Source organism: Pogona vitticeps, chromosome 6, assembly GCF_051106095.1.
Source record: "Pogona vitticeps strain Pit_001003342236 chromosome 6, PviZW2.1, whole genome shotgun sequence".
NCBI classification, from domain to species: Eukaryota; Metazoa; Chordata; class Lepidosauria; order Squamata; family Agamidae; genus Pogona; species Pogona vitticeps.
In genome coordinates this window covers 49,802,294-49,818,633 of record NC_135788.1, presented here as the reverse complement: position 1 = coordinate 49,818,633, position 16,340 = coordinate 49,802,294, and the positions used below count along the sequence as shown (strand labels likewise).

The 16,340-nt window shown below is 40.0% G+C and overlaps 1 protein-coding gene across 4 annotated transcripts in view; it reads right to left on the bottom strand.

The window, feature by feature from the left end:
* NEK11 (NIMA related kinase 11) overlaps positions 1-16,340 on the bottom strand; it is a 185,290-nt gene that overhangs the window by 60,036 nt on the left and 108,914 nt on the right. For all 4 annotated transcript variants that reach the window (XM_078377350.1, XM_020806878.3, XM_078377349.1 and 1 more), the window contains 2 exons: positions 8,952-9,071; positions 4,479-4,572 (listed from right to left, as the gene is read on the bottom strand). In XM_078377350.1, coding sequence (XP_078233476.1) covers positions 4,479-4,572; positions 8,952-9,071 — 214 coding nt within the window. The remainder of the gene's footprint in view (positions 1-4,478; positions 4,573-8,951; positions 9,072-16,340) is intronic.

Genomic DNA, 16,340 nt, shown 5'->3' with positions numbered 1-16,340 from the left:
GATAGGTATATGGAAGAGATGGAAAAGATTGACAATATATTTAAGCAAATGGAGAATAGATATATTGAACAACTGAAAGAGAAACAGAGGTCTGGGTTTACTCTATTAAGGCAAGTTTTTAAGGATGCATACGGCATAGATGAGTTTTCTGAGGGAAAAGATTTACAATCCAAAGTGGCAGTGGATATGGTTTATGAGTGTGAAAGAAAGATAAAGCCACAAACTATTCTGAAACCAAAAGAAGGCACACAGGTTAAGGCACAACTTCAAAACCTGAATTATTCTGAAGAAAACATGAGGGAAACATGGGACCCTAAGTACTCCAAAGGGTTAGTTCAGAGCCCGCCAAAAATGGGCGGCCATTTTGGTGAAAAGCCCTCAGAACAGGGCCAGCACAGTAAACAAGTTTTGGAGGGAAAAGAGAAACTTGAGAGATTTGATGGGAAAAGCTCATGGGGGGAGAGAATCTGCTTCATTTGCAAAAAGAAGGGCCACATTGCTTCACAATGTTTTAATACAAGGCAAAATAAAGAAATTCCACCTCAGAAAGTTAATGTAAAAGAAGCAAAGGCTGTATTTTGTGTTCAGAGTAAACCTCAAGCTTCTTCTAGTGAAAGCTCTGTTGTCATGGAAACCCAGGCAGAGGCAGTTAGGAGCTCTGAATTGGATACATTGAAGGAGCTACCTCTCGCTGAAGTTGTCCATTGCTATTACATACAGACCAATGCTGCTTTACTGGAATCTGCTGGGGACAGGATAAAAGTTTTTGAAAATGACTATTCAGCTTTGAGAGACACCTGTTCTGAAATTTCCATATGCCACTCAGACATAGTACCACAAAGTTGTATGATTGCTGACCAGACTCTATCTGTGAAAGGGATTGGGTCAGAACTAGTTTCACTACCTGTAGCTGACTTGAAAATTGAATATCAAGGTTGGAAGGGATTGTGGAGAGTGGGGGTGTCTTCTGAGATCCCTACCCCTTTTCTTATTGGTAATGACTTAACAAAGCATGTCAAGAGTGCCCTAGTGGTAACACGTGCACAATCAGTACAAAGTGAAGCCAGTAGTGAGAATGACTCTCAAGAGCCAGAGAAATTTGTACCACAACCTGAGGCATTCTCAGTTGAAATACCTCAGAAAAGCCTCTTTGTCAAGGAACAAACAGCAGATCCCACCTTAAAATACTGTTTTGCAAAGGTGACTGATAAAGATTTATCACCTGAGTGCCCTGAACGTTTTATTATTAAGGATGATTTACTTTATAGGGAAAAACTGAATAATATTTCAAAAGGGGGGCCTGAAGTTAAGAGACAGTTGGTGGTGCCTGAGAAATATCGCCCTATGATTCTGGAAAAGGGACATGCAGACATTTTCTCAGCTCATATGGGGATTAACAAGACCAAACAAAGAATAGCCCAAAACTTTTACTGGCCTGATATGGGTAAACATATTAAGAGTTTCTGTCAAAGATGCCATATTTGTCAGAGACAGGGCTCTAATTGTGATAAAACCAGAGCAAAGCTATGCCCATTACCAGTGATTTCAACTCCTGTTACACGTCTAGGGGTGGATATCATAGGTCCAATGCCCAATGCCACTAAGCGGGGGAACAGATTTATTTTAACTATAGAGACCCAGACTGTGGCAGAAGCCTTAGTGAATTACAGGAGTAGGATGGGTTTTCCTTCTGAGACAATCACAGATTTAGGAACCTCTCATACATCCAAACTTTTGAAAAGGTTAGGCAGGGGGGTCATTCACATAAATGCCCTGAAGCCTTATTACAGAGAGACCATCCATGTGCAGTTTGCAATAAAAGAGGCTGATGAGGAGGAACATGGGTTGCCCTTCGGGGAAGGGAGGGGCCCACAGAAGTTCAAAGCTCAAGAGGTGCAGATCAACCATGCTCTATCCAGAGAACAGCAGAATAGTTGTAGAACGCTGATTACAAAACCTCAAGAAGTGTTCTCAAACAAACCTGGTGTTGACAAGGGAGTGCTACCCAGGACTGACACAGGGAATGCTTCTCAGTCTGTAACACCATATAGAGTAAGAGGTTATTACTGTGACAATATTCGCAAAGAGCTAGACGAAGTGCTGCTAAACGATCAAATTATTGTACACTCATCTAGCGCTTGGTTAGCCCTTGTAATTTTAATAGACAAGCCGGATGGCAGTGTCAGGTTCAGTGTGTACTACAGCAAGCTATCTTCAGTAACCAAACCTGATGCATATCCTATGCCCAGGCTTGATGACCTCTTAGAAACCATTGGGGGGTGTAGGTACATCTCCTGCTTAGACCTAGTTAAAGGTTTTTGGCAGGTGAGAATTGATCCTCAGGACCAAGAGAAAACCGCATTTTGCAGTCCATTTGGCCTGTTTGAGTTCCGGGTCCTCAGTTTTGGCCTGAGAAACTCACCAGCAACGTTTCAAAGGCTCATGGACCATACTCTGAAAGGGCTTAGTGACTTCACAGTAGCTTATATCGATGACATAGGGGTCTTTAGCAACACCTGGCAAGATCACCTACATCATCTAGAGTTAGTGCTACAAAGGTTGAAAGATGCTGGCTTAACTGTTAAAGCTAGTAAGTGTCAGCTAGGTAACTCAGAGATGAAGTACCTAGGTCACATAGTGGGAGGAGGCCTAATCAAACCTTTAGAGGCCAAGGTAGAAGCAATCCTGAAGTGGCCCAGACCTACCACTAAAAAGAAAGTGAGGTCCTTTCTAGGTCTGGCAGGGTATTACAGAAGGTTTATACCCGGTTTCAGTGAGATTGCTGCACCTTTATCAGACCTGACAAAGAAGCAGAGCAGCAACAGCGTTTCCTGGTCGGAAGAGTGCGAGATGGCGTTTGGACGGCTGAAAGATGCTCTAACCAACCATCCAGTGCTGCATGCTCCTGACTTCAACAGAGAGTTCATCATCTACACAGATGCGTCTAATGCCGGTGTGGGAGCGGTACTGTGCCAACAGGATGACAGCGGAGACCAACATCCAGTGGCGTACCTGAGCAAGAAGTTGCTTCCCAGGGAGAAGAATCTTTCTACCATCGAGAAAGAGTGTTTGGCGATCATCTTTGCGATCCGGAAGCTGAAGGCTTACATCTGGGGTCGACATTTTACCTTGTGCACTGATCACTCACCTCTATCGTGGTTGAGGACTATGAAATCACAGAACAGTAAACTGATGAGGTGGGCGCTTCTTTTGCAGGACTATGATTTCGAGGTTAAGGTGGTCAGAGGGACTATAAACTGTGTGGCTGACGCCTTATCCAGAAGACCAGAAGACGACACCTAAAGGACTTATGGACTCTGTGTATAGTATATGGCAATGTAAAGTGTTTTGAAAGTGATGTATTGTGGTATGATAAATGTTTACATTGCATGTTTTTATTTACCTGTATGGAGAAAGTGTAAGTATATTTGTAGTTGTGTTAAAGTGTGTAATAAATGTTATGCTTTATGTTTGTTGCAGTTGTTTTGGGGAAAAAGCACCTTAGCTTTCCCCCACAAAACAACTTATTAAAGGGGGAAGGTATGTGACGTGTGCCATGACGTCACCTGCCTGTCTTGGCTAAGGCTGGAGTTTCCTGGCCTATGGCAAGGCAGGAGGTGGGTCTTATAGGGGTGGAGCTTGTGTATATAAGGGGGGTGTACAAGGAGAGAGAAGGTTGTTGAGGGTTGGTTGTTGGGGAATTAGAGAGTGACAGGGTTAGGTATAGGTTAGGTGATTAAGGAACTGTGAGTTAAGAAATAAAGAACTGTGCAGGGTGAAGGTCTGAGAAATATAGTTTAAATAAGTGATTCTTTTAATCAGTGATTTCCTTTTTATTTCTGTAATCAATAAAACATCATTTTTATTTTTAAAATCCATACAAAGTCTGAAGAGTCAGGTTTATGTGTGGTTGGTGGCAGCGAAGTACTGTGTGTGTGTGAGTGAAGGATCGTGGCCTGTCATCTCTTGTGGTGACGTAGGAGGAGGTGGCAGTCGCGACACATCTCAACTCCCATTAAGGAAAGTGAGGCAAGCATCTCAGCCATCAGGTGCTGGGAGTGGGAGGACAGAGCAGAGACAAGGTGCTGAAAGACAAACTTTTCACCAAGCAGCCTACCCTGTACCCCCTAAGCTATCTTGCTCCCCTCAGATGCAGTGGAAGATGCTGTCCTGTAGTTATTAAGATTCAACAGGCTGTTTGGTCAGCTTCTAAATGTGGATTGAGAATAGTAGGATCTAGTACTTTGACTCATGCAGCAAAATGTCTTAGGTCAAAACTGACTAGCTCTTCCTATACATAAAGTGCATGCATGAACCCACAAAAATCATAGTTGGGGTTCTTTACTTGCCTACAAAGAACAGATCAAAACTTAGCTTTGCTTACATTATGCAACTGTTATCCACAACTGTTAGGTAAAAATAATAAAAGTTATCTCAGTTTCTGGAAAACTTATATGAAAAATAGAATCTCTCCTTACATGGAGCACATCTATATTTGCTTGATGAAAGTTACGGAATCTAAGCTCTTGCATTCTTTTAAGATTTTCTTGATATTTTTCTTCAGCCAACTGTCTGAAAAGAAAGTCAGTATTGGTATTCAGTAAACAGAGTAAGACGTTTCAAATGACTGCTCTGGCATTTATCATTCACTCAAAGAATTCTGCTGGTATGAGGAATAAATAGTAACATTCATATTCCTAATTTTGTATTTTCAGTCACAGGACCTACCAGTTTGCCTTTTTAGAGCCATGAAAAAAATTGACTATTTGACTGCCTTAATATTTCATGGCTTTTGACACAATAAAACGAAATTTATTACTCACGAGTATTACCTATACAGAAAGTAATAAAGGAATAGCTATTAAGGACTTGAAATGTGAACAAACATTTTTTTAAAAAAATGTACAAGCTTCCAAGTTTTCCAGAATTCTTCATCAGGCTAGGTGATCCAAAAAACAGTTCAGTGGTGCCTCGCTTAACGATTTTAATTGGTTCCAAAAAATTCATTGCTATGGGAAAACATCGCTAAGCGAAACACGGTTTCCCATAGAAATGCATTGAAAACCGGATAATCCGTTCCAATGGGAACAGATTGCCATCCTTAAGCGAAAATCGTCATAGGAAACATCGCTAAGCGAAACACGGTTCCCCAATTGAAATGCATTGAAACCTATTCAATGCATCTCAATGGGGGAAAAAATTACAACAAATTTAAAAAGAGTCGGAACAAAGTCAAATTAGTTTAACAAAGGGTTTATTAAGTGCACTTATGATTTCAAGCATTCTAAACATTTTTAAACATTTTTAAACGTATAAAAAACAGCCAACATGAGGCTGTCAAAACCATCGTTAAGCGAAACAGGGGGACCCAAACTGTCATTGCTATGTGAAGCATGGTCAACAAACATCGCTATGCGAAAATCGCCCATATGGAACATTGTTAAACGGAGCGCAAGATCGCTCCAAAAAAGCCATCGCTAAGCGAATTCATTGTTAAATAAAGCGCTCGTTAAGCGAGGCACCACTGTATTAAGAACTTCAAAATATATTGCTTTTTCATGTCTATATGTGAGCAAAAGGAAAATTATGAAAAAGTACTTAGCTGCTCCCTCATTCCCTCTAAAGCCCCCAACACTCCTTTTAAAAGATTCTTAAGAGTGCAAGAAGACTCTTGCTAGAAAGTCTTTCCAGTGTTCTGCTCACACAGCATTCATTTGGTTGTTTGTGAGAAGTCCACATGGAAGATGCCTGCTTATGTTCCCCAGTAACTGATACTTAGAGACATACTGCCTCTTGTACCAAACAGACTCATATTATACTATGGATTCATACATTTTCACAGTATCCAGAAACAACAAATGTCACAGTTCATAATAGCCTCTGTGAACATCTGAAGACAGGAATTGCTGAATTAAATGAGTTGTGTCACAGGCGTCTACTGTGGGAAAAGCAAATTGTCCTAAATTGAATAGGGTCATTCTCCACAGAAGGAAAGGTTTGGGAAGGAGGCAGGGAACTAACATCTTTCTGAAACATATTCTTTTAACACTCTTTAACAAAGCATGTTTTGAAATTGAAGCTCCAATGAAACAGGAACATTTCACCAATTTCTCTTCAACTCCAAAGTGGGACTTTTCTGCCTTATCAAATAAAGCAGAACAGTACCCTAGTATGTTTTGTATCTGAATATACCATCTGTTCGTACACATGGAAAATGCTGATATAGACTTGCAGAAGAAAACAACTACATCAAAAATAGTCTCATGATATTTACAAATATAATTGCTCTGAAACAGAGGTCAGGGAATGGGGTAAATTACCCCAAATGGGGTAAAAATGAAAATCTTGGGGGTAATGAGCAGAGGGCTCCCCCCCACTCCCACCCCCTGCAGCTGAACCTCTAAATGGAAGTCATGTCTCCCTCCTTCCTTGGTTGTGGCACTTGTAAATCCTCCGTTCTTTTAGAGAGTGGAGATAAGGCTGCTTGATTGGTTACAGCTGTAGAACAGCCCTGGGCAGTCAATCTGGCTTGTGAATGACTACTTCCGCCAGAGGTGACTGCAAGCAGGAGGAGGGAAAGCTCCAATTAAGGAGGGAAGGAAGGTGCGAGAGAGCGACGGGTGGCTTCATCAGCTTGGTTAAATGTTAGTAGAAAATTGAGGGAGGGAGCAAGAGTGGGTGGGTGGGTGGATGTGTGTGTGTGTCTGTGTATGAGAGAGAGAGACTGACTCAAAACTGAAAAAAGGAACAGGTAAGAAGGATGGAAGGCTTGAATTAAGGGGGGAAAGGGTGACTTCATCAAGCTTGTTTAAATGTAATGAGAGGAAATGGACATACTGAACTGAAGCAACTAATTGTTCAAAATTGAGGGAGGAAGGATCTCTCTCTCTCTGTGCGTGCGTGTGTGTGTGTGTGTGCATGAGAGAGAGAGAGAGATTGACTCTTTCATAAAACCATGAAAAAAGGAACCTTCTAAAATTTAATCTCCACTGCATTTAGCTCTGCAGTTTCTGCTGAGAACAGCAGAAGTCTGAAGTGTGTAGCAACCACGTTTCTCTATTTCTCATCCCCAAAGCAGGTGAGTATCACAGTTTATTCCCAAAATCTGAATCCCAGTCTTTCTGCTCCTGGTCCTACTTTGACTGCATCACCAAACAAAAGACTGTGTGTTTCTTTATTGAGTCAATCCATCTCATGTGCAGTCTTCCTCTTTTCCTACTGCATTGCACTTTTTCCTGCATTGCTGCCTTTTCCAGGGAGCTTGTCTTCTTATGATGCCACTGTAGTATAGTACCCTTTGTTTGGTTATTTTAGTTTGTAGTGAAAGCTCACACTTAATTTGCTTTACTTATCTTTCTGACAAGTCATAATAGGTTTGTCATCACTTTTCTCCCAATAAGCAGGTGTCTTTTAATTTCATGGCTGCTCTCCCCATCTGCAGTGATCATGGAGCCCAAAAAAGTAAAATCTGTCACTGCCTCCATATCTTCCCCTTCTGTTTGCCAGCAGGTGATGGGACCAATGTCCATGATCTTGGTTTTTTTGATGTTGAGGTTCTTTAATTCCTCCTCACTTTCTGCCATCAGAGTGGTATCATCTGCATATTGGAGGTTGTTGGTATCTCTTCAGGCAATCTTAATTCTAGGTTGGGATTCTTTCAGTCCTGCCTTTTGCATGATGTATTTTGCATATAAGTTAAATAAGCAGGGGGACAATATACAGCCGTGTCATACTCCTTTCCCCATTTTGAACCAATCAGTTGTTCCATATCCAGTTCTAACTGTTGCTTCCTGTCCAACATATAGATTTCACAGGAGATAGATAAGGTGGTCAGGCACTCCCATTTCTTTAAGAACTTGCCACTGTTTGCTGTGGTCCACACAGTCAAAGGCTTTTGTGTATTCAATGAAGCAGACATAGATGTTTTTCTAGACCTCTCTGGCTTTCTCCATAATCCAGCACACATTAGCAATTTGGTCTCTAGTTCCTCTGCCCCTTCGAAATCCAGCTTGTACTTCTGGGAGTTCTTGATCCACATATTGATGAAGCCTACCTTGCAGGTTTTTGAGCATCACCTTGCTAGCATGTGAAATGAGTTCAATTGTACGGTAGTTGGAGCATTCTTTGGCACTGCCCTTCCTTGGGGTTGGGATGTAGACTAATCTTTTCCAATCTTCTGGCCACTGCTGAGTTTTCCATTAATGATGATAAAAAAATTAGCGCTCTGGTCCTTTGATATTGGGCTGTGGCACCAGGGCAGGTTACAAGACCATTAGCCTGGTTTGTTTCTTTTTGCACACCAGACACAGAATGATTAAAGTGGTAGTAAAAGCCCCCCCCCCCAACTCTGCATTGGCTGTCTTTAACAAGCACGTCATTGCTAGCACCACTCTGGCAACCACTGATGATGATTAAATCCTCTGAGAGCTAGGAAAAAATTAATGCAACTTGCTAGGCAAGTTGGATACACTACTCCCTATACTACCCCATTGCCGGAGTGCAATGTGTTCCAGCAAAAATAGTGCACATCTTTATTAAATTTGGTGCATCCTGCTAGTTCGGTACATAGCCTGGCAGCAATTGATACTGATGATATAACCTGCTAGTTCAGTACACAGCCTGTGTAGAATCAATAATACTTTGAATTCAAATAATGTATGATTTCCTTCCTTTCAAATCAAGAGGGTAATGTTGGCGTATATAAATTTTTTGGGGGAGTAAAAGGTAAAAAAGTTCCCTGACCCCTGCTTTAAAAGCATACAAATGATCCTCCGACAAAACTGAGCAGTGTCTTAGAGGTACTGTTGGGGAAAAAATAGAAACTGAAGAAAGCAGGAGGAGAAGAAAATGATAAAAGGCAAGGTAGACTAATTCCACAAAGGAGTTAGTTTCTCTCTAGACTAGGAGAAGGCAAAGTCTTTTGGAGGCTAAAATAGTAATTTGATTCTTACTTCAGTTTCTTTGCTGTCTCATCAGCAATGGTTAGCTTCCGCAGCCTCATCCGTTCACGTGGTGTCATTTTCTGAACTTCTGATAGGGCCCTCAGAGTTTGTAGATGTACCCTTTTCTGCCTAAACATGAAGGGAAGAAGCAACATTAAAAAAAACTGTGTCACATAACAAATCCCTTCTGCCCTTGATTTCCAATCCAACTGGGTAAAGGCTGTCCAGAGCCATTTGATGAAAATTGGTCTATCTGCACAAGTGCTGCTGTTGTACCAAATAAACAAGGCAAGGAAATTAGTCAAACAAAGAATTGAGGATATAGAACACCAAGCTGATCTTGCTAGTGTAAAGAATCTTTTGTTAAGGGCCTACATTAATAAACCCATGGAACTGGCAGACTCACTCTTAAAAGTGAGACGATTTAGAAGTGAGAGGATCTAGAAGCGCTTTTATACTAGCAAGATGCTCTGCTCTTTCGTTTGCCATTCTCGAAGGAAATATAGGAATGTGCCTCATGCAGAAAGACTTTTCTCCTGTTCACTAGGGGTGGTAGAAACTATGCAACACATGTTTTTTTACCTGTCCCCACGATGAGACTGCAGGTAACCAGATTATTTTTCCACTGTTTAAAAAAATCCCAGGTCGTACAGAAGAAATTAGACTCCAGTTTCTTCCTGAATATAAAGACTCTAAGATTACTTATCACGTTGCAAGTTTCTACATGGCGATACTTAGATTCCAGAAATGAAAGCGTAGATAAATTTTAGATGTGTAGATTTTAAATGGCTTTAAATTATGAATTTTAAGTAGATTTTAAAGTAAGTGGTAATTCTGTTATGTTTTTATGTTGGAAAGGTTGAAACTGTAATTATTTTGGTTTAATTGATCTAAGGACTGTCATATAAATATAAAGAACTTTGTGTACTGGGGGAAAGTTGGTGTTAATGGTAAGGTGGGATTCCAAACCAAATCTCCTATTTTGCATTGCTTAAGAAAATGCAAATTTACAGGCCGGGATCCCAAGAATGTGAAGTTCTTTGTGGCCTCAAGGATATCACCAAAACAGCTTCCCATGATGTAGCACCTTCCAGAAGTCTTGGGCTGCAACTTCTATTAGTTTCAGCCAGCATGGCTGATGATCAGTGATAATGAAATATAAATCAAACTATATATAGAAGATACCAGCTTGGAAGAGGTTGCTCCTGGCTTCTGTTTTCCCAGTAGCAGGTTCCCTATAGGGGCAAATTATTTTTGAAACTGAAAGCTGTTTCAAAAGCAGTTTGTGATATGGAATGAGGTTCAGCTGCTGAAGAAAAAGTAATCAATTTCACAAGGCTTGGAAAAAGTCATTTGACAGGACAATCCTACACTTATTACTTTGCTACTCTGAACAATTCTCCTAGTTAAATGTGAGTAGGATTGCAGCCCATATATGAGTAAACAGCTTTTAAATCCAATCACTGTCTCTTGGTTCAGATTTTTTTCAACATTCCTATTATGAATTCTACTTGATTTAAGAGCTTCATTAGAAGTTCAGAAATACTGAATCTGCCTTTCTGACAATTTGGTTGGATGCAGACTCAGTGTGAACAAGTTAGTAATTACTTAAGTCCAACAAGTTGCTATGTGAAAAAAGCATAACTTAATCTAGATCCAAGACACTGTCAGAAAGTAAGTATTTATAAAATTTATAATAGATTTAAGTAATGAAAGCTCACACTGAAAGCACCTGAAGATTTTGCTTTTTCTTTGTTTTCTTTTTGTTATACAATATTTTTTAAATATCCAAAATCCAAACTTCAAAACAAAAGTTCTGAATTTCAAACAATAAAATTCAAATATTGAAGCCTATCAAAAAATAACAGAAAACCTTGACAACTAGAAGGATGCAACATTGTTACAGCTGGAAAGACTCAATTGAGATGCATTGAACATTAACATAGGGGAAAACTCTAATTGCTTTAATTTTTAATATCATGCTTCGTTTATAATTTAATTATGAGCAGTTAGACCTTTGAACTTGCTCATTTGACATGGGTGATATTAATTATTTCCTTAGAAAAGAACAAAGGAATACCCTTGGTGTTTTAATAATATTAGAAATGAAAATGCATATTGATGGTATTATCTCATGTGACCTCGTTATCCAATGTACCACAAATAAAGATTACAGCTTGAAATTTAAAGTGAATTGACTATGAAGCTGTAGTATTTTATTAATTGCATTCAAAAACACCGTAAAGGTGCTGTTGAATGAGAGACAGTTGAGAGGTCTTGCATGCCACTTTATTTTATTACTTTTACACTGAAAAGTGATTCCTTTTGAAAAGCCTTAGAACTATGATGTATTCTGGCTGCTCTCTCTTTGAGAACACTGCAACTCCACTGAAAGTATCTAATCAAACACTAATCCTTCTAAGTATCTGGGAAATACAATATCTTTAAAACAAAAAATTGCTTTTGGAGAAGGCATCTGGTTTGCAAACATCAACTGAGCAAGAATTTTTAATTTATTATTCAGTCTCTTGTCCCATGTAATATTCATCTACTTCTTTTTTTTTAGTATGCCATATTCACAGCCAGTGAGTGAGAGGCTGTTCAAATCAACTAACAGCAGTGATTTATATTATGTGTTGTTAAGCTGCTTTTGACTTTTGACATGAGGTATGTGAGGCGTTCAGAGACTGGTTTATTTTGGCCACCACCTCAGCAAGTTTCTACAGCTGAGTGGAGAACTGAACCCTCTTCAGTTCCAGTGTGAGTCTCTAAGAACAGTAATACAAATATAGCAAAATGTTAAATAAAAAAACATAAAAAGAAAGGTGACACATCTGTACTCAGAGGAATCCTGACTCAAAGATGTGTGATGTTAGCTTTAAGGTGTTACAATCAGGCACTACACAACCTTTTTCTTCCAACCGATCTCAGAGGTCTAGCCAGTTCTCCTGGCTAAGATAGGCCAGCAGAACAGTAAAAAATGGCATAGAGCATGAGTGCCTCTTAGGACAAGATGACTTACAACGGATCAAAACCATCTCCAGCCAGAAACACAGTCAAAGTAGTGGCACAAAGTTAGACCAGGATGAGGGTAATCTTAAATCATTCCCAGCATCTGTAGGCTAGGAAAGAGGCAGATCCAGCATAACATCAACTGTTTAGATGCAACACAGCTTCAGATGGCCTAGTTTTGACTCATTAGTATTGTCTAGTTAATGACTGTGTTCTAGATCAGAAAAGACAACCAATTAAAACTAAAAATAACATATTTGCATGTCAAGAGACAAGCCAAAGGCTGGTCTGAATAGAAATGATTTTTCCTGACAGAAGCTGGTCATAAAGGAGGGAAGGTACCCAGGTTAAGCATTTCTGAATATGGGAGTAATTTCTAAGAAAGCCTTTTCTTGAATTCCCATGAAAGAATGGGTGCAAACAATGGCAGGGCAAAAAGAAAGGGCATTTCCTGAGGAAGTGAAAACTCAGAAAGGCTGTTAAAGGAGCATGAGGCCTCTTGGATAACTATTTGCTACATTTTGCAGAGCTTTAGAAGCCACAACTAAGGATGTGCATGAGTTGTTGTTGTTTAGTCATTTAGTCATGTCCTACTCTCCGTGACCCCATGAACCAGAGCATGCCAGGCCCTCCTGTCTTCCACTCCCTCCCTGAGTTGGGTCAAATTCATGTTGTTAGCTTCGATGACACTGTCCAACTATCTCATCCTTTGTCACCCCCTTCTCCTCTTTCCTTCACATTTTCCCAACATCAGGGTCTTTTCCAGGGAGTCTTCTCTTGTCATGAGATGGCCATGCATGACTAAAACCTTCCACTTTTGTTCATTTAGGGTTTTTCCAATATATCTCATTAGTTTTTGCATCATTCATGTACTGGATCTTTCAGTAAACCCCAAATCCAACCCAGTTTTTTGGATTCTTTCAGTTAGGCTTTCAGGATTCTGGTGCTATTCCAAAAAAGTCTGGCGGTGGTGGCAAGGCAAGGAGAGAGAGTGGAAAAAATGAGTCAGGTGGGCAGACTAAGGAGGCATGTGGCATTAGCAGTGGCAAGGAAGTAAGGAGAAGGATGGAAGACTGGCTGGCAAGACAGGAGATGCATAGCAACAGAGAGATAAAAGAAAGGGATGAAAAATCAGGGCCGGTAGAGCCAAGAGATGCGTAGTAGCAGTAATGGCTGAGGTGAGAAGAGGGAGGAAGAAGTGGTGTAGGAGGGCTATTTTTTCAATATCAGTGCAAGGTGATTTTACATGTTAGCCCTAATCAAAGAAAGGAAATCTAGTAGAATAATTCCAATAAAAATCCATTATTTTTAGTAAAGCTTTCTTTTGGAAAATCAAAAGTATCAGATTTCAGAGGTTCTCTATCAGACCCTAACAACATAATCCAAAATTGGAAGAAAGAGCCTCTTTCATGTTTGTTTTCCATTTGGGTTAACTTGGAAGTCCCATCCCTCATCATAACTAGTATTTTGAATAATGTCTGGCAGCAACTGAGTAGTTAGTGAAGCTATTAAAACAAGGGAATCACATGCTCCCTATGGCCAGCAGCTTGTCTCTGTAGACATGTAGATGGCTGAGTGTGATACTATTTGCTGTATCTGTATAATTTTCAAAAGCAGCCCAATGCAGAGTATGTTACAGTATACAGTAGTACCTCAGTTTACGAACACCTCGGTTAACGTAATTTTCGGTTTACAAATAAAAATCCTTTGAAAATAATGGTTCAGTTTACTTTTTCCCCCCGGAGTACGAAGAAAGTTTCCCAAGGATGCATTGTGCCTGGAGGTTTATAGTGCCACCCCTGTTCCTATGGCAATCTGTGTTTTGGTTTACAATTTTTTCACTTTATGTAACGTCCTGTAGAACACATTAATTTCATAAACCGAGGTACTACAGTGGTGCCTCGCATTACGGGCACTCTGTTTTACGACGAAATCGCTTTATGTTGAAGGTTTTGCGATCGCAATATGATGTTTCCTATGGGGGAATTTCACTTTGCGATGATCGGTTCCCTGCTTCGGGAACCGATTCTCACAAAGCGATGATTTTCGGCCAGCTAATTGGCGGTTTCAAAATGGACGCTGGGTAAAAAACATGGCTCCCCGCTCTTTTCTGGGACGGATTCCTCGCTGCACAGGCAGCGAAAATGGCCGCGCTATGGAGGATCTTCACTGGACGGTGAGTTTCAAGCCCCTAGGAATGCATTAATTGGGTTTTAATGCATTTCTATGGGCTTTTTAATTTCGCATTATGTTTTCGTTCTACAGCGATTTCGCTGGAACGAATTAACGTCGTAATGCGAGGCACCACTGTGCTGCACTAAACAAGATGAGATCAATATATTTCTGACTGTAAACAGACGTAACATTCCCAGGAATGGATGCAGTTGGTGCACTAATTTTAGCAACTAATGTATCCTCCTGGCCACCAAGGGCACACAGGCATCAAGGTTAAGAGCTGAATCTAGGGCCCCAACTGCAATACTTGGATATGGCCCTATATCTGAGATTTCTAAAGTGTACCAATGATTATGATTCTTTATGACTGAGAGACCAAATTATACAGTCTTACTGCATATGTAAATTTCTTGCACTCTCATTTTTTTCATTGACAATTCCTTACTACTTGGATGGCTTGACCAAAGTGATCATAAGTCAGGAAGCAGAATAAATCAGCTACTGGTAATGGATGGACTTGAAATCAGGCATGACTGAATGGAGTATCAATGAGACTGTACAGGACTGATATAGGTAATTTGTAGGAAAATTCCTACCCAGCATAAATGGACAATTTTAGAGTTCCAAATACATAATTTGAGATTATTTCGCAACAGTCCCTTGTAACAAGCATTTTCTTTACAACATGTTGTGAAACTATTCCAGAGAGTGAAACTACACAGAAGGATGGTTAGGAATGCTTTGCAACAACAACACTGATGCTGCCAAACAATCCCAGCAGGTATTAATTTCAGATCTATCATGTGTTATTCTTGTAATACCAAAGCACTGAAAATTGGCTCCAACTGAAGGTTTAATCCAGTGGTTCTTAACGTGGGCGATATTGCCCCCCAGGGGGCGATTTCATTTTTCAGGGGGGCGGTAGAACCAAAAGGGGCGGCATGGGGGTGCTGGAGCAGAAGGGGGGCGGTAGGGGGGCGCTGGAGCAAGCCAAACCTGTTAAGATGGCTGCAGCCTTTTTACAGTACAGTGTGCATGAATATATATTTTCCTCCAATCTTAATTTAGTTTCAGAGTTTTCGTCTTGAAATGTTTAGTTCCTGCATTGTGGTTTGTTTTTATGCCCTTTTTATATTTCTTTTTGCGTCTTAAAATTCGCTTTCAACTAAATAATTAAATTATACTTTTTTAGGGCATTTCATTTTCTTAGAATTGAATTTTGTTTTCCGGGGTCATTGGATTTAAGTGTCATAAATAAATAAATAAATAAATAAATAAATAAATAAATAAATAAATAAATAAATAAATAAATAAATAAATAAATAAATAAGATATCACCGCGGGGAGGGGCGTGATGATAACTTCCTCAATGGCTCAAGGGGGCGTTTCTTTCAGAAAGGTTAAGAACCACTGGTTTAATCCAACTGCAATAGAAAACTATGTGCCCCTGGGATATCTATGTTTGTTTTACTGTTGAAGATTCTGAAACCATTTGCTTTCCTAGGAAAACTGGAAAACCAAAATTTCAGTCATTCTCAGGAATAGACACAGTTTTGCAGTTAACTGGAAAGAGATCTTCAAGGTGATGAAAAGACACATTGTATTTGTTTTGATTTAATAATAATTAATAAAAGGAAGCAAGATGTGTTTATGTTGAAGTGTACCTAAATTATTTAGTAAACTACAATATCATTTGCAGACTGTTGTTTTACACACATATAAACTGGTGGCTTAGTCATAATTTTTTAAAAGCAGGCACAAAACATTATTGTCCCCCCACAGCCATCCCCCTATATAGAGGCCCAAAATAGAGAAAACTGTGTAGGACTATATCAACAAACCAGTTCTGACAGTCTTAAGGAAGAAATGAATACGCACAATTTTTCTCCTCTTCATTGAAACAGTTATGAAAGCATGTTGAGCACCTCAATACAAAAAAAAACAGTAAACACAGCAGGATTTCTTCACTCATGTACAGTAGCAAAAGAGACTACTCCCCCTCCACACTTGGTCAATAGTAATATCCGCAAACAATGTTTTTCCCCGAGGAATGGCCCTTATGAAGTTTGAGTCGTTTAGGCGGCGTGGAAGGCGTTGGTATCATCGGTCTCTTTAGGGATGAGGAGTGGAGACATCCCCTTGGTACTGCAATGACGGTTGTTGTGGAGGAGCTATGAAAGGGTACCAGGGTGGTAGTGGGTGGTCCAGCCC